This window comes from Phasianus colchicus, chromosome 1, assembly GCF_987193195.1.
Source record: "Phasianus colchicus chromosome 1, bPhaCol1.hap1.1, whole genome shotgun sequence".
Taxonomy (NCBI): domain Eukaryota; kingdom Metazoa; phylum Chordata; class Aves; order Galliformes; family Phasianidae; genus Phasianus; species Phasianus colchicus.
Window position 1 is genome coordinate 23,089,063 of NC_143436.1, and position 27,510 is coordinate 23,116,572.

Genomic DNA, 27,510 nt, shown 5'->3' on the forward strand with positions numbered 1-27,510 from the left:
ATTTGTTTCTGGATCCTGGCAACAAGGAAAGTTGTACTGCTAAGTACAACTCCTAAGTACTCTTCTGCAACAACTGTTTTTTTTTACCAGTTGTTCACCCAAATATAATTTTCTCTTGAGCATTTCTTCTGTGCTTTTTTGTGGATTTCTCTTAGTTTCTCTAAAAAGAGTACTAAAATGAATTTAAATGCATATATTTGATGTTTTATTGCTAAGCTAGTTATCCTGTAAGAGAAAAAAAATTTACATGACATATTTTAGCCAAATTTCAGTTCCATGTATGCCTGACCAATTTTCTAGGAACTTGTAAACCTTCACAGTTTTTCAAATATATGGCACTTCAGAATGTATTAAAATATATTCCAAAACAGCTCTCAGATTACTGCATGAATTCTCACCAATGAATTATGGGTGAATTTTTTCTGGAACTGTTGACTTAAATACATATCTAAAGTCTAAATGTTCAACTCTCTCACCAGCACCATGCTCATAGTGCATTCCTTTTTCCATATCAAAATTAATTTCATGAGAGAATTGACTGTCATTTACTTTTGCAGATACTCAAGAAAAAAATATGTTGAATACTCCAGGACTGCAGTTTGCCTTCCCTTGTTTTTCCTAAATCCCTCTCCACTATTTTCTTCTTCTGACATTTCTACAGAATTTTTCCTTGATATCTACAACTGAAATATATTGCAAACTACCCAAATTTATTCTCCCATCTTTATGTTGTTCCTTTACAGTTGTTCTGAGACACAAATCATTTTTTTTCCCCAAATCTCAAACAATTCATTTTAAATTTCTGGATATTTTAAGCTTTCGTGATGCTGGTACCATAGTTTACCTCTGTGCTCACTAACTTTGAACTCTTTAAATTAGGATAGTTTACAACTATGTACTTAGAACAGAGTTCTTTCAAGAACTACTAATTCACCTAAACTTCTTTATCCCTTACATTATCTTCTCAAGATGTCTCAGTCTCAGTTCTTTGAGTTTTGCCAAGCTTGTCTTCCCTATTTTTTCTTTCTGTGAATTAGCAAAGGCTGTCATTTCGTGATTGCTTTCACCTCCAAATTATTTTCCATCTTTGGGTTTTCAGTTTCTTACCACCAGGCTTGAAATACTGCTTTCTTAGCAAAAACAAAATCCTGTCTTCAGAAACTAAAACTTTGTCCCTAATACTAGTAATTTCAGCCCTTGTGCTGTCTGTATCCTGATACAATGGATCCATATAATCAAAAGTTATATGGATAGCAAAAATCTACCTTATTAACTGGCCTTTTCGTGTTTCAGAAGGCAGCTCAAAGACTCCTTCATGCCTCCACTTTCAGTCTTCGACTTCACTTTAGATCCTGAGCATGAAACAGTGTGTTGTTCCCCTTTTGATCTTCACCCATAGACAGTGTGTGCAAACCTCTTTCCTATCTTTTCTTCTATATTTGATGCTATTCTGTTGTATAACAAACACTGTACTAAGTTTCTTTTACTGAAAACTGGAAAATCAAACAATAGGTTGTACTCATTTTTTATTGTCTTGAGAGTTCTACCATTCTCATAATTCTTCAAAGTTTTAAGTGATATACATGGAACGTTTTATCCTATTTTTCCCCAAATAAAAGTAGATGAGAAAAACAAACAATCACATGCCTCTTGACAAACAAGACAGAGAGAAGCTATTGTTCTCATGTATTTCAAATTCTGAAAAGATAGAATCGATAGAAAGATTAAGGCTGAAATGTGCATCTGGGACTCATACAGTCTAAGTATTTTTTCAAAGCAAAACCAAGTTCAAAGTGAGGTCAGGATGCTTAGGACCTTGTCCTCTCAAGTTCTGAAAACCTCCAAACATGGAGACGAATATTCTTAATTCTGTCCAGCAAAATTATCTTACATAAGTTTTCACATCATGACACAATTGTTCCTGAACACATATTCTATATATATTAGGTGTTTTGATTTCCCAAAGAAGCCAGCATTGACTCCGAGAACACCTGAAATGTTTGGTTATATAGTTGCCTAAGACCTGTTCCAATTACATAGACTTGTTATGAGGAAGGGCACAGGGAGAAAGTCATGAGGAGAGAGGCAACTAGCCTTGGTTTATGATGAACACTTATCTTATCAACCTACTGTTAATAAAGTCACTAAGACCATCAAGAGCAAGATTTAATTTTAACTTGTTTTACTGGTCCACTTTAGCAATGGCTAAAGGTGATAGTTTGGAAAAATATTAATCAGAGTTAGCTATTTAAAGTCAGACCTATCTTTTCAGCAGTTTCTTCAGGAAAGTTCAGCACCAGCCATCAGCCATGAAGATTCTTAAATATCTCCTGGTCTACCGAAGGTTTTTGCTCATTGTCCTCACCCCACTGCTTTTACTTCCACTCCCACTTATCATCAAAACCAAAGTAAGTGACCAGCTGTGAGAGGTAATTATTTTGCACTGCTATGTAAACCCTGAGATTCTCAGATCTTTTCAGAATTACTTCATTGTTTGCATTGTGGGCTTCTTGTTTTGTTAGTTTGTTTCTTTGGTCAGCTCAGAATATTTTCATAGAAATACACAGAAGGCAACAGGTTTAATCTAAGATTCCATACTGGTTGTATGAAGTTCTGAATTATTTTTTTTTTTCTTGTTTAGGAAATGCTTTTCTTATTTAACTTCACCTAAACTCCCTTGACAATCCTGTCCTTACCATTAGGTTTTGGCCACTTTTAAACAGCTCTGTATGTTTGACAGTGGAGTTGAATTGACAGATGCAATTACTTTTTCATTTGATTATGTATTTTGTTAAGTTCATCATATATTGTGTTTTATGATAGCAAATGACTGGAATGAATGATTTGAGAAATTTTCTCTGATTTTCATATTAGACGTTATCCTCACATTATTGATACTGATGACAAAATCTCATTGACGACAGTGGAGCCAAAATTTGCCCTATTATTGACTGCAGATACTCCAAGATGTTTAAATGTGGCATTCTGCATGCAACTTTAATTGTCAGAGAAGACTCCAGAATTACCTACATGGTTAATTAGGCTTGAAAAGCAGCTGTCTTTCTGCTCTTTCATAAGAGGTGGAATTTAAGTAATTTTACTGACTCTCAAGACATTCTTTAAAACTAGTTACAGACAGTTTCATACCTTAGCAAGATTACCAGTAGCAGGAATGTACCCTGAATCCAACTCCCTTAAGTCATACCCATTACAGGTCCAGGTAACCTCTCAGCTGACATAGCCAGACTTAGTGCAATTGTGATTTTTTTCCTGGGTGAACTTGTGCTTATTGGTGCTTTTTGTATTCTAGGAAGCAGAATGTGCATACACACTGTTTGTAGTTGCCATCTTTTGGCTCACAGAAGCTTTGCCTCTGGCTGTTTCAGCTCTGCTCCCTGCCTTTATGTTCCCATTGTTTGGTATAATGGGATCCAAAGAGGTAAGCTTTTTTTTTTTTCCCTGTCATACTAAAGATTTCAATGTCAAAATGTCTGAAGAAAGAACCTGACGGGTTAATGCATAGATTTGATAAGTGCCAGTCTCACTAGGCCTACCTCAAGCTCACATACTTTGTCCTCAGGACTTGTTCATCTTTGTTTTTAATATTTTTTTCTATATTGTTATTCAGTAGATGCCAGACAGTAAGAAAATGCTAGATAGAAGTAAAATATCTTTAATGCTACAGAAGTGATACAGAAGGATACAATAAAAACTCCAAGTTCAAAATGCTGAGTATCCATCTTCATGTCAAAGAGATGACACCACAGATGATCATATTGTAAATTTCTACGTTTAAAACTGTTCCTTTATCTGTTGGATTGGTAGCACTTCATTGGCTGGATTGTATGTTAGATGTGACTGACAATCTTAAGATGTTTAGCACAAGTCTTGCTTTTCATTAGGTTTTAGCATTATGAATCTTAACGCACCATTATTTAGATTAAATGAAATTAAGAGCTTTAATGAAATTCAACTGTCTAAGTTTAAACCAGTAATCCTTTTTCCATGTGCATTTCAATATAAGTCTGTATTGAAATGGTAATATTAAATACTAATAGAAAGTCACCATTTAATTTACAAAGAACTTTTTGATTTTTTTTTATTATTATTTCAGGTGGCATCTGCTTATTTTAAAGACTTTCATCTATTGCTGATGGGAGTGATTTGTTTGGCAACATCAATAGAAAAATGGAATTTCCACAAAAGAGTGGCTTTAAAAATGGTGATGTTGGTGGGTGTGAACCCTGCATGGTACGTGCTAAGCAGTGTCCTGAAGGACAATCATTCTTGTTGAAAGCTATGAATTCCAGAAATAATTGCATATTGCTCATTCTGCAGTAGTAATCCAGCCTCTCCTTTCTACTGAAACAAAGTAGATATTTGAAATGATATGATTGATTTGTAGGTGACATTTTTATTATTTCACTGAAATACTAATTGCAACACTGAAAGTTCCCTATAGTGATTTTGTTTGTTATAAGGATCTTTCTGAACAAAAACCTGATGAGTCTGTGAATAATGTAAGGGTTCTGTGTCTTAATGATGGTTTGTGCATACCTGGTGCCTAACCAAATATCTGTGCTATGATTATTATTCATCTATATTTAAGTACTACTTGCAAAATTCTGGAAGCTTCACAAATAACAAAAATCATTCAAGAAATGAAAAAAAAGTCATGAAAATCAAGGTGGCAAATGAAAAATGCACCCAATGCAATGTCTCTATGGTTTTTTGGTTTAGTTTTTTGTTTTGTTTTCTTTAGTTTTTGTCTACTTGTGAAGACATTATCAAAGGAATAGGAACTTTCTCTGCTGGATGAGGTGATGAGGGAAATGAAATTACACACTCTACTGACTTGCTATCAGCATATATGTATTTTATGAAGTGAAAACTTTTCTTGCTTTACAAGCACCCAGGAAAACTTTAGGCACCCTGACTCGTCTGGCAGCACATCAGTGAGGCTTTGGAGAAGATTTCCCAGAGCAAACAACGCTTATGATTCCTTGTCAGGAAACAGAAAGTGATGGGAACTAAAAAGTCAGAAAAGTAGAAAGCTGGTTCTAAAACATGAAGTGCCTCTTGGGTGATGTAATAACACTTCTTAGAAATACTAGTGTATTTCTATTCCATTGTTACTTAGTCTCTCCTAATTTTAACTACCACACGTATTTTGATTTTTCCCACATCTTTTGACAGCTAGTAACTTTGTGTTTTGTTTTGTTGTTTTTCTTTTAATAATTTTTACATTCTTATTCAACTGTATGACATTAGTTCTATTCTTGAGCTATTCTGGTTTAATTACTTTACACTCTCTTTTTGATCAATCCTAAATTCCCACCTTTTGGTTCAGATCTTGAAAAGGAGAACACAAGTAGGTGGTGTGCTGAGCACTGCTGATGATCTCACTGTGGACCCTGATATCTGCGTCCAGCTGCTGAGGAAACCTGCAGCAGTTCCAGTTTGTAGCCCTGAGAAAGCAGCATCCTCCCTATCTCAGGTTTCCTAATTATGATAAAGATTATGATAAGGTGATTACTAAAGGAGAGGATCTTCCTGTGTCTTGGCATCTGTTGCTTGTTAGCAGTGTGCCCATGCAAAGTGCTGCATACTTTTCTTTTTGCACTGACATAAGAGAGAACCCCCACCCAGCCTGTGCTCACTGGTGCATCCAGCCCAGGATGGAGATGTCATTGCAGGAGGCTTCTATAGCAGAGGATATGGAGGATGCAGTGTTGGGTGTAGGGCAGCAGGAGTCCCTAAAGGCTTTTCATCATGTGAGCTATGCTATCTGGTCAGCAGATTAACAGGTAACACTTCTGCAACCCAGTGTGGATTAGCACTAGAACACTGGTTGTGCATTATACACCAGAGTTGAGCATCAGTGAAGTTATTATCTAAGGTTTTGTGCAGAATATCTTTTATAAACTCTCAGCAAGACTAATCTAGAAAAAAATGTGGGTTAACAGGTTAAGATATATTTTATTATTTTTAAATCTGTTTCAGTGTGCACCACACTTCTATACAAAATGGTCGCTCAACCATCAATCCATCAGATGTTGGAAATTTATGATGTTTTGAAAACATCTTCAAAACCAGATGTTACTGAATGTTTTGTTTGCTTTTGTTTTAAAGTGTTTTTCGAGTTGTTCTAAAATCATATTTATACCCACTATACTTATCCTGACCGGTGTTTTTTACACAGATCTTTCTCCTGAAAACAAAATTCTTACCCAGCTTTCATCTGAGAACCTAACTGAAAGCTGAATAAAGTTAGTAGGATTCACATTATCACTGACAGTCTGTTAATTAGGTGCACCAGTTGCAGATCTGCAGCTTGTTTCATCATTAAGCAACTAAAAGTGCATAGAGAAAAGACAGGGTGTAAAGGTACTGAACTTTTTGTATTCCTACTGAGGAACAAACAAGTTTAATAGCTGAAATGGAGAGTTATGAGAGGCATTTTGAAAACTGTTTTTAGGTAATAATGCATTGCTTACATTATTTCTGTACAAAATCCTGTACAGACAGCCTTTGGGAAGGTTTTTAATCTAGCAAGGAGCTTTGCAAATTGCACAGAGTTCTCAGAAACTGCTGTGACACCACAGTCCCTCACTATTGGTTGCTGTCTTACTGTGGTGATTCGTGGCAGGATTCTAATGACACTGCCAACACTTTGGGATGGAAAGTCAGGAGAAGTACTCTCATTTACAACTCCGAGAGATGCATTAAAAATGACAATGTGGTCTATATTTTAAATTTAACCAAACTTCACCAGATATGACATGGAATGTTTGTTTTTGTTTTTGTTTTGTTTTTTTTTTTGTATAAAACTAGAGACACTCTAGTAAAATGCAGTTCTTATTTTGAAGTTTATATAGCACAAGCTGAGCCAAGACAAGACTGAGACTTAAAATGACCTTTGCTTCCTTTTTTAATATAACATTTATTGAAGCACAAATAATCCCTATAGCTGTCTTGGGACTGGATTAAGAACTAAGTACCACCTACTAAAGTGCTAATACTTCTCCCTACAACATCTGTACTGGTATCCAGAGGGCTGACCCTAAGGGATAAACCCAGAGTTTTAAGCCAGCCTTCACAATACAGCACTAATAGCACTAATTTAGCCATTTTAACTTTAATTTGAGCTTGTGATACGCATGATGATCTTTCTTCAGAGATGATTTGTACAGAGTATCATTCTGTGAATAAACATTATTGCTTCCATTTCCTTTTATAAATATATTTGACTCATGTTACTAAATATGTTTCAGAGAAAAAATGTATTTGATCAAAATCATTCTAATTCATCAGTTTCCACAGAGGTAAATTACAAGATGCTTATGTTTGTAAGATGTACAAGATGTACAAGTTGTACAAGATGCTTATTGTTTTGTAAACTCAAGCTTTCTGTTGAAAAAGATTTCCATCTACACTAAACAGAGTGGTGATGGGAGATGTTGTTATAACAGTAACAGACTCTTTTCTCCTCTTCCAGGCTTACTCTGGGCTTCATGGTTAGCTGTGGTTTCTTGTCAATGTGGCTCAGCAACACTTCAGCTGCTGCCATGGTGATGCCAATTGTGGAGGCTGTAGCTCAGCAGATCACCCGAGCTGAAGCAGAAGCTGACATGCTGGAGATGTCCTGCTCCAATGGCTCCACTAACCTGGCACTGGAGCTAGACGGTAGACATGCAGGGCAGGTTTTGTTTGCCCACTCTCACTCTGCAGCATGCTGAAACACCTTTTAAATGACGTTGGACGGCTAGGGAAATAATAGCATCATTATGTGTTTTGTTGAAAGACATCTCTTTGATTGCTGTGTATGAGCCCTCTCCCATTCACCAAGCTGAATTCAGACTGACCAAGTGCAGAATACAGCAGGAGAGGAGGAGACAAAAGGGTGGCTTTCCCAGACTAGTAAAACTAAGTCTGGTAAAAATTATGACTACAGAATATAAATACACTGGAGGTTAAGTGTTTGCAAGAGAAAAGGTCTCTTTCAACTTGAGGATAATGTTGGAAGAACAAATAAATCTAAACTAAAGAGTTGAATTAAAATTTAGGAGAAGATTTCTCGTCATTAGAAGATTGAGACTCTAGGGTAATAGGAGTCATGTAGAAACTGTTTTGCACTTGAAATTTATTCACGTGATGATAAAAACTTGCATGGAGTGAGACATGCTGAGGGAGATGTTCCAGTTTTGTATCCTTAAGCACTTATTTGTTTTTCCTATCAATGTCTTACAGAAAATATAGGACAAAGTGAAAACAGTGACTGGAAAGAGAAAAGAAAGCAAGTGAATGGGTAGGTTATTCATTTCCTAAATTCTCTTTTAAGAATTCTTCTAAGTACATTGATCAGACTGAAAGTAATGTCTCCTATATATTTCCACGGAAACTACAACAGATACAAAAAGCGCAGTAACACTGATAGACCAAATTCTCAGCTACTAAAAATTGTTTTTCAATTTAGACACCATTACTGTACTTTTCACCACTGATGAACAAGAGCCTGTATGCCAACATCTGCCTCTGATGTTGTGAGCTGACATAATAAAATAGGAGGCATTACTTTCAAAGCAACCATCATAGAATATCTGGTTATTAAAAACCTTTGCTTTTCCAGATATGACAACGATATGGGGAGTACTGTGTGCACAATTGAAAAGGAAAATGAAAAAGAAAAGGAACAGGTACTTAAACTGTCTTTATTTTTATGCTGCTAGTCTGTACAAATTGGTTTTAACCCAAATCTCATTCTGTCTAACGTAGCACTGCTATCGATTAAGTTAATTTTATGTGAACAGTATATATGTGTGTAGATACACATATACATTCAGTTGCTTATTTATTTATTTCACTAGTGATTTTGTGCTCCAGGTGTATTTTACCTAATTAAATCAATCAATAAACAGACTTTGCTATATATAAAAGAAGTATAAAGTATATATAAAAGAAGTACCTGCATAAAAGAGTGAGGCAGATCAGGCAAAAGACTTCAGGATTTGACTCTCTATTTCTTTGCATGAATAACTGTAGTAGAGTACTGTAGTAATAGCAAACCAAACCACACAGCATATGGCTATATTACCAGGAAATAGACTGTTCTGGGACATTTTGAGTCCTATTTTTGTGCTTGATTATTATTATTATATTCTTACTAAGCAGAACCTACCACCTGCTGAAACAGGGAGAAAAAGCAGAGAGGACAAATACAGTGGGATTTTCAAAGTGATGTGCTTATGTATTGCTTATTCTGCTACCATTGGAGGGTTGACAACAATCACAGGAACATCGACTAATTTGATTTTTGCTGAGCACTTCAATACGTAAGAGACTATATTAAATTATTTGTATTCTTCTTAATCCAGAATTTTAACTATTCTTTCCTGAGCTCTCACATGGCTCCCCTAAAATGCATTAGAAACTTTACCCTTTGATTTCATAGTACTTTATCCTATTACTTTCTTTTCATTATTTTTGTTAAAGAGATTATGTGGTTGTATTTCACTTACACTGGGAAAGCCTGTAAGTGATCACCCAATACAGGCACAGAAAAGATGGCCGTTCGTTGGTTGAGTGGTACTCTGCTCTTTGAATAGTATGCAAAAGAGATGAAGGCATTACCTTACCATGAGTATGACAGACACTATCTAAGAATGTTACTCATTTCTAAGTAGAGCAGGAGCTGAGTTCAGGCCCACTTAGCAAAACGTATTAGGAGACTTTCAGAAGGCCATGCTCAGTGCATTGCTGAAATGAGGAATTTAGTTCTGTCAATCAAAGAAAAAGCAAATGATTTCAAACCAATCCGAAACTTGATATTCAATTGGACACCTTGGTTTTAGATCTTTTTTTTAACATTACTTTTCTCTGCAAAACTATTTGAAATTACAATTGGCAGATGTTTTGAAAAAACAACATCTTATTTAACTGCTTTTTAAAAATTATTATTCCACTACTTATTGTCAGAAGCATTACAACTTTAACATACGGGGAAAAAAAAAGACCAAACAACAATCTTGTTATTAACCTCTGCCCAATTTTTGTATTAAGGACAGCAAAACACTGAGAGACAAGTCATTGACAGGTTTTTTTCCAGACTGTCTTCTGTGAATTGATTAAATTTGGCTTCAACAAACTTCTAAAGAGAACTGAAGTATGGTCTGTAAATCTGTCTGTGCTATGAGAAGGTCTGGTGCAGACAGCAAGAGAAACAATATTGAAATTGTCTGTTTGGGGGTGGGGAGGGGGGCAAAGAAACAGGGCAGACTGTGGCATTATAAGTCTTCAGACTTAAACTTTTAAACATACAATCATTTCTGGTTCAAGCTGGCTTCATACTCACCAGCCCAGCAGAATCCAGAATTGATTGCTAGGGTTAAGAACTGCTCTTGTTCATTTGCCCAGAGTCGTAGGGAACTTGACACAAACTGGCTTGCAGCTGTTATTTTTCCAGTTTGTCTTAACTGTTATTAACTTCTCCAAGAAAAAATAAGCAGATTGTTGTTCTCTGCCTGGGTCTTCATTCTCTTCTAGGAATATAGGGTGTACATGGAGCACTGTGTGTAATCCAGTGTCACACACCCCCCAGGTTTTTGTTTAATCTTTACACAACCACTGAGCCTTATCCTTAACTTAAGCTGTATCTACCGTCTCACTGTGCAAATATTTTTTCTATTTAACTGTCTTGCACCCCTCTCCTACGAGGTCTCAATTGTATTTATGTCCTGAATGAAGTGGGAATTGACCCATTAGTGTGACTTGGACACATTTGCAGTCCATTTTTATGCATCATAAGCATCATAAGGACAATAATTCATAAGCATCATAAGAAAGACAATGCAGCAAGAGAGCTGTACACACCAAGATGCTCTAACATTTTCTATTCAGTGACAAAACACCAGGAAATTCTATATTCTCTCTATATTCCTGATTTTAGTATGAAGTAGGCTACAATCAGTGTTCACTGTTCTCCCCCCTCCCTCATTTTCATTAATCACATGAAAAGATGAAGAGGAAGGTAGTATATCTGTGTAAGGGCTGAAGCCCATTCTTTGCTGAGAATTCTCAGCCTGATCTAACTTAGAACATGCTATTAAGCCATTTTCTACGTGGCAGAAGCACACAGTGGCAATGTTGATGCAACGGTAAGCATCCCTGTCAGTGAGACCAACTCCATAAGGCAGGCTTGTCCAACCTGCAGACCATGGGCCGTGTGCAGCCTGGCAAGGCTCACACTGTGACCTGCCCTCTGCTGCCTCTTCATCGTGGCAGCAGCCCAGCACCAACCAAACAGTGTGCTGTTAGCTCCATCTGGGCTGAAACCGGGGCACAGAGTGCCGTGCGGTGCTAACTCAAGTGATGGCAAACAAGTTTATGGATTTTGATACACTGAGTAAACACAGTCCTGTGAACAGTGAAAAATGTGCAGCCATCCTTTAGGTTTTGATAGAAGAATTGGAGAATAGGTTTCAAGCTTGAAAAAAAAAAAAAATGAATTTTTTGGTTTATTTGTGACTCTGTTTATGTCTCCAACATAAATACATTACTTGCAATTTTCAAATGAAATGTATAGAGTTGCAGTCCAAAATCTGGCTGTATCACTTTACCAGATTTTCATAATCTCTCTGTTACCAGAGAGAAGTACCCCTTACTTCACAGTCATTCCTCACTCATGTCATGGCTTTTGGCCGGATGCATTTTTTCAGTGAGTATTCCCCAGAATTAAGTACAGGAAGAGTAATATTTCATTGAAAAGCTTTGATGAACAATTTGAGAGCTCACTGAGAATGGCAGTCACTGCCATCAAACCAGCCCAGTGCAGTAGTTTCACAAAAACAGGGTCACATTTCTCACTGGTTTTATGGTTTTTTTGCTCTCTTTTGTATATGTTCTAACAACAAACATTAAAAATTAAAATATGATTTGTTTCTTATGTACATTTACTATAGTATATATTTTATAAAGGCTTCTCCAAAAGTAATGCTTCCTGTTGTATGATGTCAGCCCAGGATATCTGAGGTGGATGTTGGTGGTACAGCAGCAGAGGTTGAACCTTCCCACCAATATCCCATTAGATGTTGTTGTCGTGTGAGAGATGGCAGCACAGGGGCAGTCTGACAAAATGATGTCTAACATGGAAGTGCGTATGAAACAGAGGTGTGTCATTAAACTCCTCCATGTGGAAAAATATGATGCCCACTGATATTCACTGATGCTTCTGAATGTTGATGGAGACTAAACAGTGGATGTGAGCACAGTGAAGTGGTGGATGGTGCATTTCAGCAGTGGTGACGGCAACAGTGGGTTGCGTCCTCTGGTTCAGAAATTTACGAGTGCAGCATGCAGACTCTTGTTCATCACTAGTGAAAATGCACAGCTGATGGTGATGACTATGCTGTAAAAGAGCATTTTGTGGCTAATAGATAGTGTTATTGTGCTCTTTGTATCTGTTGTAGTTTCCAAGGAAATAAATAGGAAGCAGTACCTTCAGAGCAGCTTTTGTAGATGCAGCCCTAGATAATTCCCCTTCACACAGTGTGGCCCATACAAGCCAAAAGGTTGGACACCCATGCCATAAGGGCTCCCTTTCAAGAAAGAATTGTTACTGATGCTCAAGGGTCACTCTATTCATTCTTTAATTGCATGCATAGAGACACATAATATTGACTGTGATACTGAGAAGGTGCCCATTAAACAGCTAAGTATTAGTCTGCTCATCACTTCCATAAGACACCCAGAAACTTTTATTTGCCAGGAGAATGAGATAGGTTGGACCTCATTTCTTTCTGAACAGATCTTTTGTCCCTTTTTCTGACTCCATATTTTAATGCTGTTTATTATTTTATCCTTTTCCCTAGAGGTGTTTTTCCTCTGGAGTTATTCAGATTGTTGCAGTCTGTCAGATAGCTTATAGCTGCAGTTTTATCTATCTTATCTTGCTGTATGGACTTTCTCACGGCTCTTTTACATGACCAAGCAGTTTTTCCTGAGCTACAAGTCAAGGTGTGCAGCTGGGCCATATCAGAGTGGCGCCAGGGGTCCTAGCAGCAGAGGCAGAGGAAGACTGAGAGAAGGTTTCAGAGTGAAATAGTCACCAGAAAATATAGAATCATGGAGAAAACTACATTCTCCTGTGCTTGAAGAAGAGCAAATCCTACAATGAAATGAGTTCAGTGTGTGTTCTCCATCCTTGCCTCAAGCAAGACCTGTAATCTAACTGTAACAGATAATCCCGCCAGTGCTATGTAATATATACTTTTTTAACCAATCTACCCCAGGAATATTTGCTATCAAAATGAAGATTAGATAACTTAATTAAGATTACTATAAATGCTTAAAGATATTCAGTTCTTGTGAAATCTGACCACTGTAGATTAACATTTTATAAAGAAATTAACTTGTTAGGATAAAATTTTCAAGAGCTTGTTGTTCTGTAAGTTATATCACACATTATTGAGGACATTAGATCATAAAGCTTAGCAAGTGATTAAATGCTAGAACACTGCAGTGCTGATGTCAATATTTTCCTATCTTGGAATTCGTACATTCAGAAATAGATGTGGCTAGTTATGTAATAAAAGCTAAATCGCCATGTAATCAGTAAATTGTATATAATAGCCTTATGTCTTTTCAAGTTTCACTATCTCAGCGCTATGTACAGTTGGAATTTAGAACATCCATCTCAAGAAGTGCATGTGACTTTTACTTCTGTCTCAACTACCACTTTAATTGCAATGTATGTGAACATCATAAAAATACAGATAAGTCTTAAGAATTGTGCAACACATGAGGTAACATATGTAATCAGTATTTATCACCTTAGTGACTTCTGTGGCCATCACAATTCCTTTTCTTCTGGCAAGGCATGAAGTACAAAAGATTGGATAATAATTGGAAATAGTCATTGCAGCCTCCTTCTGGACATTGTTTTTTCCCTTTTATCCAATTTTTGCACCAAGGAAGAAGACTAGAATTTTCTTACTTTTAGCAGAAAACTCTCTCCGCAGAGCTGGAGGGGCTCAAAGATGGAGAAAACTCTGTTCAAAGAGTAAATTGGCCAACAAACGCACAATTAATTTAACTGCCCTTTTTGCCTATCTGGCATCTATCTCTTTAAAGCGTAGATGTATTTATTTCAGAAAACTTAAGCCCATTACTCTTTCTTTTTAAATACACGTGGCAGGAAGATCTCTGGTTGTTAGATGCACATCTGTAAACAGTAGATGATGGCAGCCTCATAGAGACAACGCAACTTCAGAAACAATCCACCTGACAAATCAGCATTCTCCACCTCTCCTGGAAAGCAGTAGAAATACATTTGTTTCTAATGAGATTTTAATCTCCTGTGGAACCTTTAATAATAAATATCTCAGTGTTGTCTCTACTGCTCTCTTCAAAGTTTATCAAAGCCTGTTAACTTAAATATATTTGCTTGTGTTAAAAGTCTCCTTTCAGAGAACAATTTTTTTCAAGTTCTGTTTCTTTGCAGTCCCAAAGGCCCTTAATACTGTGAGTGGCTCTTCCTTGCCTCCTCAACGCAGGTGAGATACACCTAGATCAGAGGAAGATGCACAGACCTGTTGCTGATCGGATGCTTAAATAACTGTGGCACAGCTGCAGGGCCAGGTCCTGTAGTAGTTATGATGATCAGGAACAGAATGGGAGGGTGAAGGAAGATGACACCAGAGGCCACCTCATGCTAAAGGCAGCTGCCAACCAAAAGAACTCTCGTGCAGCAGGGCTTTCTGGTACTTCTCACAGGTCTTTATTTCTTGCCAAACTGAACTAAATGTGGTTTGGGTTTTTCTTTTTCACTTTAATCCAGACGTTATCCAGGTTGCCAGTGCATCAATTTTGGATCTTGGTTTGTCTTTTCTATCCCCATCGCAGTTGTTATTCTGCTGCTGTGCTGGGTCTGGCTCCAGTGGCTTTTTCTTGGATTTGAGTAAGTAGATGTTATAATCAATAAAGCTGAAAGTGTATGATATAAAATATCTTGTACCAGGATCAAATATTGTATCTAAGTTTAACTGGCTTACAGAAAGATAACTCTGCAACAGTGATTTTGCATTTCTGATTAATATAGCTGAATCACTGGAGGAAACAAGAATAATTCTCTAAAATAAAGATCCTTGACTACTCTGCCCAGTATGAAAAGTCCATATTGCAAATTATATCTCTTCCCTTCAAGCATACACATTAAGTAGTGCATGCGTGCAAGAAGAATATGGAAATTGCATGAATTTTAGCCTAAGACCTGAAAATGGTAAAGACATCCAGAATGTTGCTCTTACTGGAATCAGGGATTGACTTGAATACTTGAGCAATACCAGCTTTATAAGGTGGATGACTACAATTCTGAATATAAATTAAGAAAGTTCCCTTTTTTCCAAAATGAATACTTGGTCGAATGCTTTTTCTTCCCTTGGAAGTTTGTGCTTTTAAAGTTTGGTGGAGGACTATTCCTTTCTGGCTGATTCTTCAAAGCCTTATTCTCCATGATTTCACTCACACCTGCAGAGTTAATGATAGGGACCTTGTCTTCTACAGCTTCATGGCTACGTATGGTACAAGAGATGAAGACTGAGAGTGCCTACTCTTAAGCAGATGTAATATCATCTCAAGCTTACCACTCCACATCTGAACATTTATGCACTCATTTTTCTTGACAGATTTGCTAGTGTTCTTGTTAACACTGTGAGAATGAAAACATAGCTTGTAGCAACTATTCTTCTGATCAGTATGCAGGCTACTCACACATTACTAACTTTTTCATCAAAAAACAGAGTAAAGCAAAATCATGGATGAATTTCATTACATAGATACGTTATGCATTTGATTGATTCAATTAGTTCCCATGATTAACACTTCATCCTTCCTATGTACTATATCTGGAATGTCCTAGACCCATTACAGGAGAAAACAAATGGGCTAATCAATAGCAGGACACATTTAATTGCTGCCTCTTTCAATTTCCCAGTGGACTTTGTCTATTAATTCCAATATATTCAGTTTAGTATGTGATAATGAAATGGGAGAAACTGCATTGTAAAGTGAAAAACTTATTTTGTAAAGTGCTAATACTAGCTGAAAAGAGTGGACATTTTTTTCTTCTGTATACACTGTTAATTCTTGTTCCAATATTGTTAACATTCCAGTTTTAAAAATATGTTCAAGTGTGGCAAGAAAAGAACAGCCAGAGAAGAAGCTTCAGCAAAGGTGATTCAGGATGAATACAAGAAGCTTGGACCAATGAGGTATGTCACACTATAAATTAGCAAACAAGAACAAGTAAATCCAAATGTGAACTGAAGAAAATATATAACACATTGTTTTTCTGCTATAGCTACCCAGAAATTGTTACATTTGTCTTATTCATCTTAATGACCTTGCTGTGGTTCACCAGAGATCCAGGTTTCTTTCCAGGATGGTCTTCACTTTTCCCAAAGTAAGTAATCTTTTTAATACACTGACATGAGCAGCACTGTGTTTTAAATGCATACCTTATATTCTTGACAATATATTAAAAAATAATGTTTTTAACATTTTGGAAAGATTCCAATTTTTAAAAAACCTTAGTAGTATATACAGAATAGGTACTACTCCAGTGATTTCTTAGATGTATGCATTCAGCATCTGAAATGTCCCAAACACATTGCAGGATGAAACAAAATGTCTACTAAAAGTAATTATGCCTACCTTTTAGACTTGATCTGGTGATGGAGAAGGCATAATGACTGATATTATTGTTTCCTATTTACTCATCAAATCTACAGTTACAAGAACATTACCTTTGGTTAGGATTTTTTGATCTACTGCCATTACTGGCAGTCCAACTTCTGTGAGTACAGGCAAACATCCTCTACTTTGATAGCTCTCTAGCTATTAATATAAATTTCTGTTTGTTCATACATAACTTGTGAAAAGTCACAGTTAAATCATTGCCAAAAAGCAGGAGCTATTTAGGAGCTATTACTTTTCTCTTTTTCCCTCTGCTGCAGCTTGTTTATGCTGTCCCTTTCTCAGGATCACTTAGACATTTTTTTTCCTCTAAGAAATTGCTTGGTCTTACATAAATCTGTAATGCTGTGATGACTGTAATAGTTCCTGATCTCTTGCTGTAATTACTGCAATTTTGGTTTTGTCCTTTTTTTACAAAGGTCTGAATTTTGCTCTAGAGTAGTGGAAAGTAGTTGGAGGCCTGGGAGGAGCAGGACTTTGTGCTGTTTAGGGCCTTACAGAGTCAGCACTGAGTCAAAGGCTAGAATTAGACTTGGATGATAAACTTCCATTTTGTGTTTCTTTGTCTCCACCATAAATGACATGTGCATGTGCGTCCATCATTCCTTCTCTCTTCAAGTATTCTCCCATCATTCAGGATCTCTCTCTAATTACAAGGAATAATTGTAGACCTTTGAAGATTTAAAATTAAGTGAAAAAACATCTTAGTGTAAAAATAGCATTAAGAAGTGCATAAAAATGATTTACTTTTTAGTTACACCCAGAGTTGCAAAGGAACAGGTTTTCCATCATCTCAGCATCACGACAATAGAACTGATGATCAGTGTCCCATATGAATCACAGTATTCTTAAAGGGTCTTTAGTGTTGACCTAATCAAGCAATCTGTCAGCTAGGCAATCAGGCTGGCTTTGCCTCCCTTTCTGCTTCGCATTAACATTCAGTGCTGGTTGAGCACCATTTAGTGAAATACTCCTGATACTGAAAAACAGACCTTGTAAACAACTTCTCAGGTTTGGGCCTTATGACTCAAATGGATTATTCCAGACCAGAGATCTATGCTTTCCCTATTTGAAGTTGTCTGTTTATCTCTGTTCACTGAAAGGGAAAAAGAGGAACATATATATAATAAGTGTGGCTACTGCGTGGGGATGTTACTTTGTGGATGCCTCTATTGTTGAGAGGGAATGCAAGTACATGCCAAATCACATAAGGCTGAATCATCTTATAATTTGTGTGAAGTAACCTGAGGGGAAACAAGACCTGTGTTAATCCTAACAAAACATTTAAGAAGAAAAAAAAAAAAAAGAATTATTTCTTACTATTTTGGCCTTTCCTATTTCTAGATAGCTTTAAATTATCAATCATTTGCATTAATAGGCATCAAATCCAGAATTTATGGTTTTACTTTTCCGATCAACAGACAACTTCCCAGTTAGGATACAGAGAGCCAACAAAGGTATAGTTAGAGTGAGCCATCATGTTTCAACAAAGCAAAAAAGAGGCAAAAGACCTATATCAATAGATTAGGGCCTTACAGAGTCAGCACTCATCTCTGTTGCTATTTATCTTGCTCCAGAGCTTCTGCTCTGAACAGTTTTTCTTGTATTCCCACACTATGTAATGTCAAGGGGCTTCTACAGTGCATGAGCTGTGGCTTACATTTCTCATGCATGTTCACTAATGCCTCTGCACAAAAACTTTTGGATTTCAATATAGCGACAAGCATGTGCACAACTTCCTTAATTACATGCTCAAGGAAGAAACTGTAACAAAATGTTTTCTTCCCTTATGTTTATTACAGTGCTTATTTTCCACAGGATTTTATTCCAGTCTAGAGCCTGTCTCAGGGAAATTCTGTCACCTGCACAGATGAGCTTTGGCCTTATTATGAGATTGTTTATTAGACTGAAGGAACAAAGCTGCAACGTCAGAGCTAAAATACCCTCTGGGCCAGTGGGTGGGTCATAGGTAGCATCCACCACACTCCCAGGGTCTTGAACTAAAGAGTACTGTCACTTCACCTGTAATAGCATGCTGAAGATCTGAAGCAGATACATAGTTCAGCGTGTCAAGCCTGGTAGAGATTTATTTTATTAGAACATGAATTCCCAGAAAGCAACCAGGCTTGATTTCCAGGTGGAAAAATATAGGTTCCTCATATTGTGGAGTTTACTGCTTTCTTTGAGTTTGGTCTTGTGGATAATCATCTCTGTTGCCAAAATAAACAAGACAAATTTACACCTTGTTTTATGTCTGAATATAGCTTCCAGCCATCTGTTCTTGTCTTTTTCTGCTAGATTAAAAACTTCTTCTGATAGGTACCTTAGGGATATATTACCTGGTTTAATTGTCACATTACAAGTTTTTTGACAAACTATATGGAATACTCTAAGTTTTGCTTTAAGAAACAAATTCACTCCAATCTTATCACCCATGTTCATGTTCTCAGCCCCTTCTGTTCATCCTCACAAGCTAGTGAATACCCCTTTGAAATACAGACTGATTTCTTTTAACCCAGCAGAAAGATTGATATTTAACAAAGTAATCATCTCCATTTTTAAGGTCTAGTTTTTGAAATATGAGGCATTTCTTATCCATGATTATGCTATATCAGTACTGAGTAGAGCTTATTTTTTAAGAAGCATTGTTGGCCATACTATGTCAATGCCTTTCCAACTTATGTTACATTTATACATTAATTTTTCTCATGTAAATTTTGTAAGTCTATCAAAGACTTTGCTGTGCTGCCCTGAGCCCCAGTTACCTCCCTTTGGAGGAAGGTAGCAGGATGATTTAATCAATGTTTAGAATATTACAGAGGGAAGTGCAGGGTAAAAATACCTGTTTTCTCTCCATCTGTTGACAGCCGAGGGTCACACATTACTTCTGCTACAGCAGTTTCCAACCGTGTCCTGGCTTGATTCCAGGCTGTGGGATACTGGCTTCAATTAGATGAATTTCAAGTTGGCCCTTGGCTAACATTTTACAAACCTCGTCAGAAATAAAAATTTCAACAGTGGGCTGCACCTGATGCACACAAGTTGGACTTTCTTTACTCTTCCTCACATTAGTGCCTGCAGGTATATACAATTTTTCTATGGTTTATTCTCGTCTTTTCTGCTAATACAAGGCCACTATGTACTTTTGCCAACAGTCCTTTTCTCTACAATGATATCAGTTAGAGTAACATTGAATTTTCACCAAGCAGAGGATTTTTTACTTACATGGCAATCAGATTTGCAGTTTTACAAGCAGGTAGATATTGTATATGCAATTGTTTTACATCTTGGAAAAACTGGACTTTGAAAAATGTTTACCTTCAATTACCATAGAAGATCTGCTGTCTGCTGTAACGTGTGTTTCCATAAAAAGTAAGGCTGAAGATTAGGATATTGTGTTTGTGTCCCAAGCGGACTTTCTCAGAACTGTATGGCATAAGGAACAATTAATTTTTGTGAACAAAATTGCACAAGGAGCAGGCAAATTCCTAAACGTGAGGCAAAATGACCCCATACATCAGTATATGCTAGGGGATGCCCAGCTGGAAGGTGGTTCAGCAGAAAAGTGCCAGGGGGTCCTTGCAAAGACCAACAGTATCTTGGGCTGCATTAGGCAAAGTATTGTCAGAGATTGAGGGAGGTGATCCTTATCCTCTATTGATGAGGCCAACCCTGGAGCACCGTGTCCAGTTCTGGGCCTCCCAGTACAAGACAGACATCGAGCTACTAGAGAGAGTCCAGCAAAGAGCACAGATACAGAGAGTGAGTCAGCTTTTCTTTGGTGAAGATCTGAGAAAGCTGTGAAGGCTCCGGTGGATCTTATCAATGCATATATGTTCTGGGCAGCCTGGTCTAGTGGTTGGTGATGCTGCCCACAACAGAGGGGTTGAAATTAGATGATCTTTGAGGTCCTTTTCACCCAAGGCCATTCTATGATTCTATGATATGATCTTTTGCAAGTGCAAAGAGGATGGGTCCAGGCTTTTTCCAGTGATACTGACCAACAGGGCTAGAGACAATAGGCACAAAGTGAAACACAAAAGTGTCTGGACATTAGAAAACACTGTAAACAGTGAGAATAAGTGACTAAGGCATAGGTTGCCCAGAGATGTTGTGAAGTCTATGCCTTCAAAATGTACCTGGACATGGATGTGAGTACCCTGCTCTGGGTGTCCCTGCTGGAGAAAGGGTTGAAGCAGATGGACCCAGAGGTTCTTTCCCTCAGCTGTTCTGTGATTTTATGAGTAAATGGAACTATGCAGAGAGAATAAAGCTGCAGAGGAGAATGTAGCAGTGTGATTTGTGTCTATGTCTAAATCCTATTTTCTTTCATAACTCCAACAAAGAATGTAGGAGAGGATGAAGAAGAATTTTCTGCTTTTTAGCCCCAGTGCACCTGGACCTAGGCTAAAGGTGTCATATCAGCAGAACCCTCTGCCGTAAGATACCATTACAAAATAATAAATTGTTTTTCTTAAAAGCATCCTCAGTGCTAGCAGACAATAGAAAACAAGAGATAAAATGTATTAGAGAGCCACTTCACCTTTCATGGCAGATACTGTTTGCGACAGCGTTATCTAAAGCTGTACTGGCTGTGATCTCATACACTCACAGAATGATAGAATGGCTTGGGTTGGAAGGCACCTCAAAGATCATCCAGTGCCTACCCCCTGCTGTGGGTGCCACCCTTGAGCACCTCCGGGGATGGGGCATCCACAGCTCCTCTGGGCAGCCTTTGCTGGTGCCTCACAACGCTCTGAGTCACTGTGCTATGCACATTAAGGTTCTGTGAATCTCCCCTAACACTGTTGAAGCAAAAAGAACTATTAGATTATACATTGGTAAACTGCAATGGGGGATGACCGTTCCTATTCAATGAAAAGCCTGAAATCCTGTGGGAAGCTATGCTTATACCTATTACAGCTGCATTTGCAGGAAGGTGCATGATATGAGACTGAGAGGACAAATGTATTGGTTCTGGAAAAGTAATAATTTACAGAAAGTATATAAAAATACAGAGCTTAAAAAGTGTTGGGTTTAACTTTCTTCAGCAAAGTTTTATTGAATGACTGTCTTGACTAAATAAGACGGGATTTGTTACCATCTATCAATTTGTAACAGAATCAGATGGAGGTGCTAAAACAGCCCTAGATGTCAGCTCTTCACTTTGCCTGATCTTGTGGCTACTCTGTACAAGTTTGAAGGAAATTGTACCAATTTAAGAACTGGTGCAATGAGTTTTCATGCACAGGAAATTATCGAAGTAAACATGGTGCTTGTGTCTATAACCCCAGAGGACACAGACAAAGGAGGATGATAATAAAGCTCTGCTGTCTTTTCTTAGCTACAGGAACATCATCCTCCATGGGTAGGCACAGTGCTCCAGGCCTATTGGACTGAGAGCATATTAAAATTATTAAATTTACCATTGAGCTATGAAAATGAGTTTAAACACCAGCTATTACTAAACGTTTCCCTCCTCCAGCTTATTTCTGTATGACAAAATAATACACACTTCCTCAGGACACAAACAGATTGATTTAGACGTCTGACATGATAATTCTGTGGATGTGGTAGGTTGACCTTGACCTGCTTGTAGATACCTACCTGGCTGCTCTCTCAGCCCCTCTTCTCAACAAGAGAGGGGGAGAAAATGCCATGGAAGAGCTCATGAGTGCACATAATGACAAGGATACCCCTTACCAGTTACCACCATGAGTATAATAGACTCAAATTTACTCCTTCATTCCTGACAACATTACCTCCCACTCTGAGTGGCACAGGGGGAACTGGGGGGAATTGGGGTTGTAGTAAGTCCATAAGAGCTCCTTTCTGCTCATCTTTCTTCATATTTTTTTTTTCCTCTGCTCCACCATGCTTTCCTCCATGGGCTGCAGGGGAATCCGTGCTGCAGCACCTGCAGCACCTCCTCCTTTTCTGACCTTGATTTTCACAGGGCTGTATCTCACATCTTTTTTTTTCCTTCACATCTCACTCTCTGATGTGCTTTGCCCTTCCTTAAATCTACTTGCACAGAGTTGCCACCATTTTGGCTACTGGGCCCATGTGTCTGGCATGGGGCAGCCCCCCCTCTCCTCAGATAGACCCTCGCAGGCCCACTACCTGAACCTGGGCATGAACGCACAATATAACAGACTATTGTCCTGGCTATATCTACTTACATGTCTTTTTCTTGTTTACTCTTGTTAACTTAGATATAAAGGCTATGCTACGGATTCAACAACGGCCTTAGTGATTGGCCTCCTCTTCTTTATTATTCCAGCAAAAACGTTGACTAGGACTTCAAATGGTGAAAGCAGTTAAGTATATTTTGATGTGGATTCTATTACAGTAAGGGAACCATAAATGTAATTAATTGCATTTTGTCAAGGAATGTTCTTAAATACTAATGGTACAGCTTCAATGCAGAATAATGCCTTACTGAGTTGTAAAGCATCCCTGTCCTAGAAGAAGCCTGAAGCAACGCTCAGGCAATGTGAGCAGCAAGAGCCAGTGCTGTGCAGTGTCCTGCTGCCTATACATCTCCAAATCCAGTGGAAACCAGTTTTCCATTGACTGCTATGAGCTTTGAATAGGGCTACAAAGGGCAGGGCTGGGTTTATTTTGAAAGTGTTATGCTTATTTTATGTACCCTATGAAATTCAAAATGAAAAATGAGTCAGTTCCTATTTTTATCCCCTTAAATGGAACTTAATTCCGTTAAGGTATACTTCTGGATTGTTCTCTTTATGCATTCAGTTCTAATACTGACATCAGTGAAACCTGGGGAAAGTAAGGTCAGACCCTAAATGAGACTAAATGAAACAGAGTTTTCTCAGTTATCTGTCTGAACAGTACAATTTTATTAAATAAGTTAATCTTATTGATATCCCATAGCTGTCTTCCAGGTAGAAGTGCCAATGCTCTACTGGTAGAAACTGTTGTAATTGTCATTGTCAAGCTGAGGTAGTTTAGAGCAGGAACCAGGAGGTATCTGTTTTTCTTCTCAAAGATTTTCTTCAAGTTACAATAGTTAGAGTTTGCCTCGGAATATTTCCCAAGTATTTTTTTGGAGAAATTATTTCAAGGTATTTTTCAAGATGTTTTTAAATGTTGGTGTTTTTTTTTTTTAATTTTGTTTTGTTTTGTTTTTCTCTAGCTGCTTTTGGTTACACTCCACTGATTACTTGGAAGGAATTTCAGTCATGCATGCCCTGGGAAATTGCTATTCTTGTTGGTGGCGGGTTTGCATTGGCAGACGGCTGTGAGGTAATGCAATTTATAGATGATACTGAGCAATTAGCATGACCCACATCAGAAGGAATTCAGTCATGCCGTGGATTCAAGATTATAGGCTTATTTTAGCAAACTGTTCACAAGTGATATTGAACAGGATAATTGTGAATATGCAAGATGTTCAGAAAGCAGAGTTAAAAATAAAAAAAGTATTCTTTGTCTTCAAACACTACACACAGTGATGATTACTATTTATTATTTGCTTAAATTAAATCCTGATGGTGGTAGGAGTTGTCCAGAGTCTTCTGAGGTGATTCCTATGTGGAGCACTGCTGCCTTTTCCAGTAAATCAAGCAGATTTCTTCCCAGGCTCTGGTTATGAAGCCCAATGTTTGCACATTACAAGTTTTCTGAGTATATTTCTTCCAAACTTCTCAAAGGTACAAATATAAATAAATGGGAAGTAGTTTACTTGAGTATTTAGACAACAACAGTGACTTGAAAAAAAATACTTAAAAACATGTGGTAGGAACCTGGGAAATATTTTAGATTTTTTTCTCTCTTATACAAATACATCACAATTTATAGATGAGTAAATTCTTGTTATATACATTTTAACTGTTCATTGTTTTGTAAAACAAACACTGTCATATTCTTTGTGCAGGTTTCAAAACTGTCTGCCTGGGTAGCAAATAAATTGACCCCTCTAGGATCATTACCTCTGTGGCTGATTATCCTGATATCATGTCTTATTGTCACTTCAGTGACAGAAGTGGCCAGCAATCCAGCCACCATTACAATATTTTTGCCCATACTGTCTCCTTTGGTGAGTATAATAGAGGCTGTTTTTAACCAGAATGTGCTTTATCATCCACGTAATAATACAGCTGCTCAAAGAATCAGTTTTTAAGAAGTCTCTATAAAATAGTTCATGCTTTTTGTTTGTTTATTTTGTTTTGTGAGGTTTTTTTGTTGCTGTGTTTTGTTGATGTGTTGAAGTATGCACTGAGTTGCTCGTTGAGGATTCATTACAAGAGATGCTGTAAATTCAGGAAAATGAGAATAAAAGTGTAACACTCAAAAATAGAAGCTGTTATTCCTATTTGAGAATAATGGAAAGACTTAAAAGACTAGCTCTGTCAGTGTTAGTTCAGGATCACATCTTTGACAAAAATGGCTAACACCACAACAGTCAAGCTATCATCAAAGAGAGGAGAGGGCTAATAGATGTACTTTAGATGTACTCCTCATTTCTTCTCTCCTTTTCTCTTTTTTTATCATTATTTTTATCAAAACACCCAGTTCTTCCACTTCAAATCTTACCATGGTCATCTTCTAGTCTATAACATTGCCTCTCGGCCAGCCTAGACACATACCAATCCTCTTTCCCACTCATAGAAGAAAATTCAATTATCTCTTCACCAAATCTCTCCAAGCCATTATATATCAATTCAATATAATTGTCTTTCTTGTACTATTTTGTTTTTAGTGCTTATGCTATGCTTAAAATCTTTGCAAGAGTCTTCCATCTTAGTGATTTAATTGCAATTAGAGAAAAATCGTGCATGAATTAAGAGTTGCAGAATCACAGAACTCTAGGGGTTGGAAGGAACCTCTGGAGATCATCTTGTCCAACCCCCCAACAAAAGTAGATTCCCTACAGTAAGTTATACAGGAAGGCATCCAGGTAAGTTTTGAATATCTCAAGAGAAGAAGACCCCACAACCTCTGTGGGCAGCCTGTGTCAGTGCTCTGTCACCCTCACAGTAAATAAGTTTTTTTCTCATGTTCAGTTGGAACATCTTGTGTTCCAGTTTGTACCCATTGCCTCTTGTCCTGTTGCTGGGCACAACTGAAAAGAGCCAGGACTCATTTACTTGACTCCCACTCTTCAGACATTTATAAACATTGGTAAGATCCCCTTCTTTTTTCCAGGCTGAACAGCCCTAGGTCTATCAGCCTTTCCTCATAGGGAGATACTCTAGGCTCCTCATCATCTTTGTGGCTCTTTTTCATTAACTGTCCTGTGTTAGAAATACCTTTTCTCATCTGAAGCATGCCTAGTTATAGTTTTATAAAGGAATTACCAGAAAAAGGTTATTTTTCACTATTTAATCTGTCAGTTCGCAATTTGCTTGTGCTAATATGAGAAGTTTGTATTTATGTATTTCATTTAGCAAGTATATCCTCTGACAGCACTTCTCTCTATTTTATTTTACTTTCTGCAGGCTGAAGCCATTCACGTGAACCCACTTTTTATTTTGATACCTGCCACACTATGTACTTCCTTTGCATTTCTTCTTCCTGTAGCAAACCCAGCCAATGCCATTGTATTTTCATATGGTCATTTAACTATAATGGACATGGTGAGTTTTAAGCAAGACACCCTTAAGGGTTCTGATCATCATTCTGCAACATTATTATCTGATTTTTACCATTTAAAAAACTTTCTTCACAGTCTTGATATCAGTCTTTGCTTTCTTTTTCCTCTCCTTTAGGTGAAAGCTGGTTTGGGTATTAACATCATCGGAGTTGCTGTAGTTATGCTTGCAATTATGACGTGGACAGTGCCTCTATTTGATCTCTATACTTATCCAAGTTGGGCACCAAACATTTCTATTTCAAATAGCACTGGGCTGTAAAACAAACAAACAAACAAACAAAAACCCCCAACAATAACAAAAAACAACAAAGAAACTGGGAATTGGCTTGAACTGTTTTTGTTTCTTTTCTTTTCCACTGGCATGTGGTGAGTCAGATAAAATGCTTTTTGTCACCACAACAATAGAGAACCACACTACTGTAAATGCTGTATTTCACAGACCAGAGGACCGATGATCTGGTCTGAGAGTATAATCAATCAGGAAGAGTGCTAGACTTGTTAAATATCATGAAGTCTATCTAGTTGAGCTAGTCTGAGTGTTTATAGCTTCATCTTATGAAGGAAACACTGGCAGTTTGCCCCCATGCTCAGAGTAGAGAAATAATAAGATTTAGATTTTATTATTTCATATATCTATCCTTACTATTATCTTTGGTGACATTTGGGTATTGTCCAAGAGCATACTGGTTTTGTTTTCTAGATTCAAATGCTGTTTGAAAAGGTGTTGATCATAAACAAAAGATATAAAGATAACTTTGGGGGTTAACTGGACATATGGTTTACAGAATAGTCAAATGTGCAAAAAAATGGAGAAGAGCAGTGTAGCCACTAACAAAGCACTTTATCTGTTAAGCACCTTGTAATCTGGAAGGAAAATATATACTTAAGCACATGTTTAATATCTACCTCCTTCCAGGACGTCATTGAAGCATGTCGTTGTATATGTTGTCTAGAATTTTCCTGGATAAACATGACTTGATAGATCTGAGTTGATCTATATGAATGGAGACTAAATTATCATTACACTTCTCTGCTAAAAGTGGAGACATCCTCTTGATGAATAAAAGCACAAGATAGAGTGCTGAAAATGTAATGCTCAATCCATCAAGCAAGACTGTAGCTCAAATTTTGCACAGAGATAT

General features: G+C 37.4%; 1 protein-coding gene across 2 annotated transcripts; it reads left to right on the forward strand.

The window, feature by feature from the left end:
* Window positions 1-2,290: 2,290 nt before the first annotated feature.
* Window positions 2,291-26,889, forward strand: SLC13A1 (solute carrier family 13 member 1). 2 transcript variants are annotated; one of them, XM_031615930.2, is made up of 15 exons: window positions 2,291-2,408; window positions 3,311-3,439; window positions 4,115-4,251; window positions 7,499-7,686; window positions 8,251-8,308; window positions 8,630-8,696; window positions 9,169-9,332; window positions 14,834-14,953; window positions 16,167-16,265; window positions 16,355-16,456; window positions 22,965-23,068; window positions 23,909-24,018; window positions 24,650-24,811; window positions 26,214-26,351; window positions 26,484-26,889. In XM_031615930.2, exons 1-15 carry the CDS (start codon window positions 2,310-2,312, stop codon window positions 26,625-26,627), a joined length of 1,821 nt encoding a protein of 606 aa, XP_031471790.2. In that variant the 5' UTR covers window positions 2,291-2,309; the 3' UTR covers window positions 26,628-26,889. The 2 variants fall into 2 exon arrangements, with proteins under 2 accessions (XP_031471790.2, XP_089990540.1); XM_090134414.1 differs by having other exon boundaries at window positions 9,172-9,332.
* The last annotated feature ends 621 nt before the right edge of the window (window positions 26,890-27,510 follow it).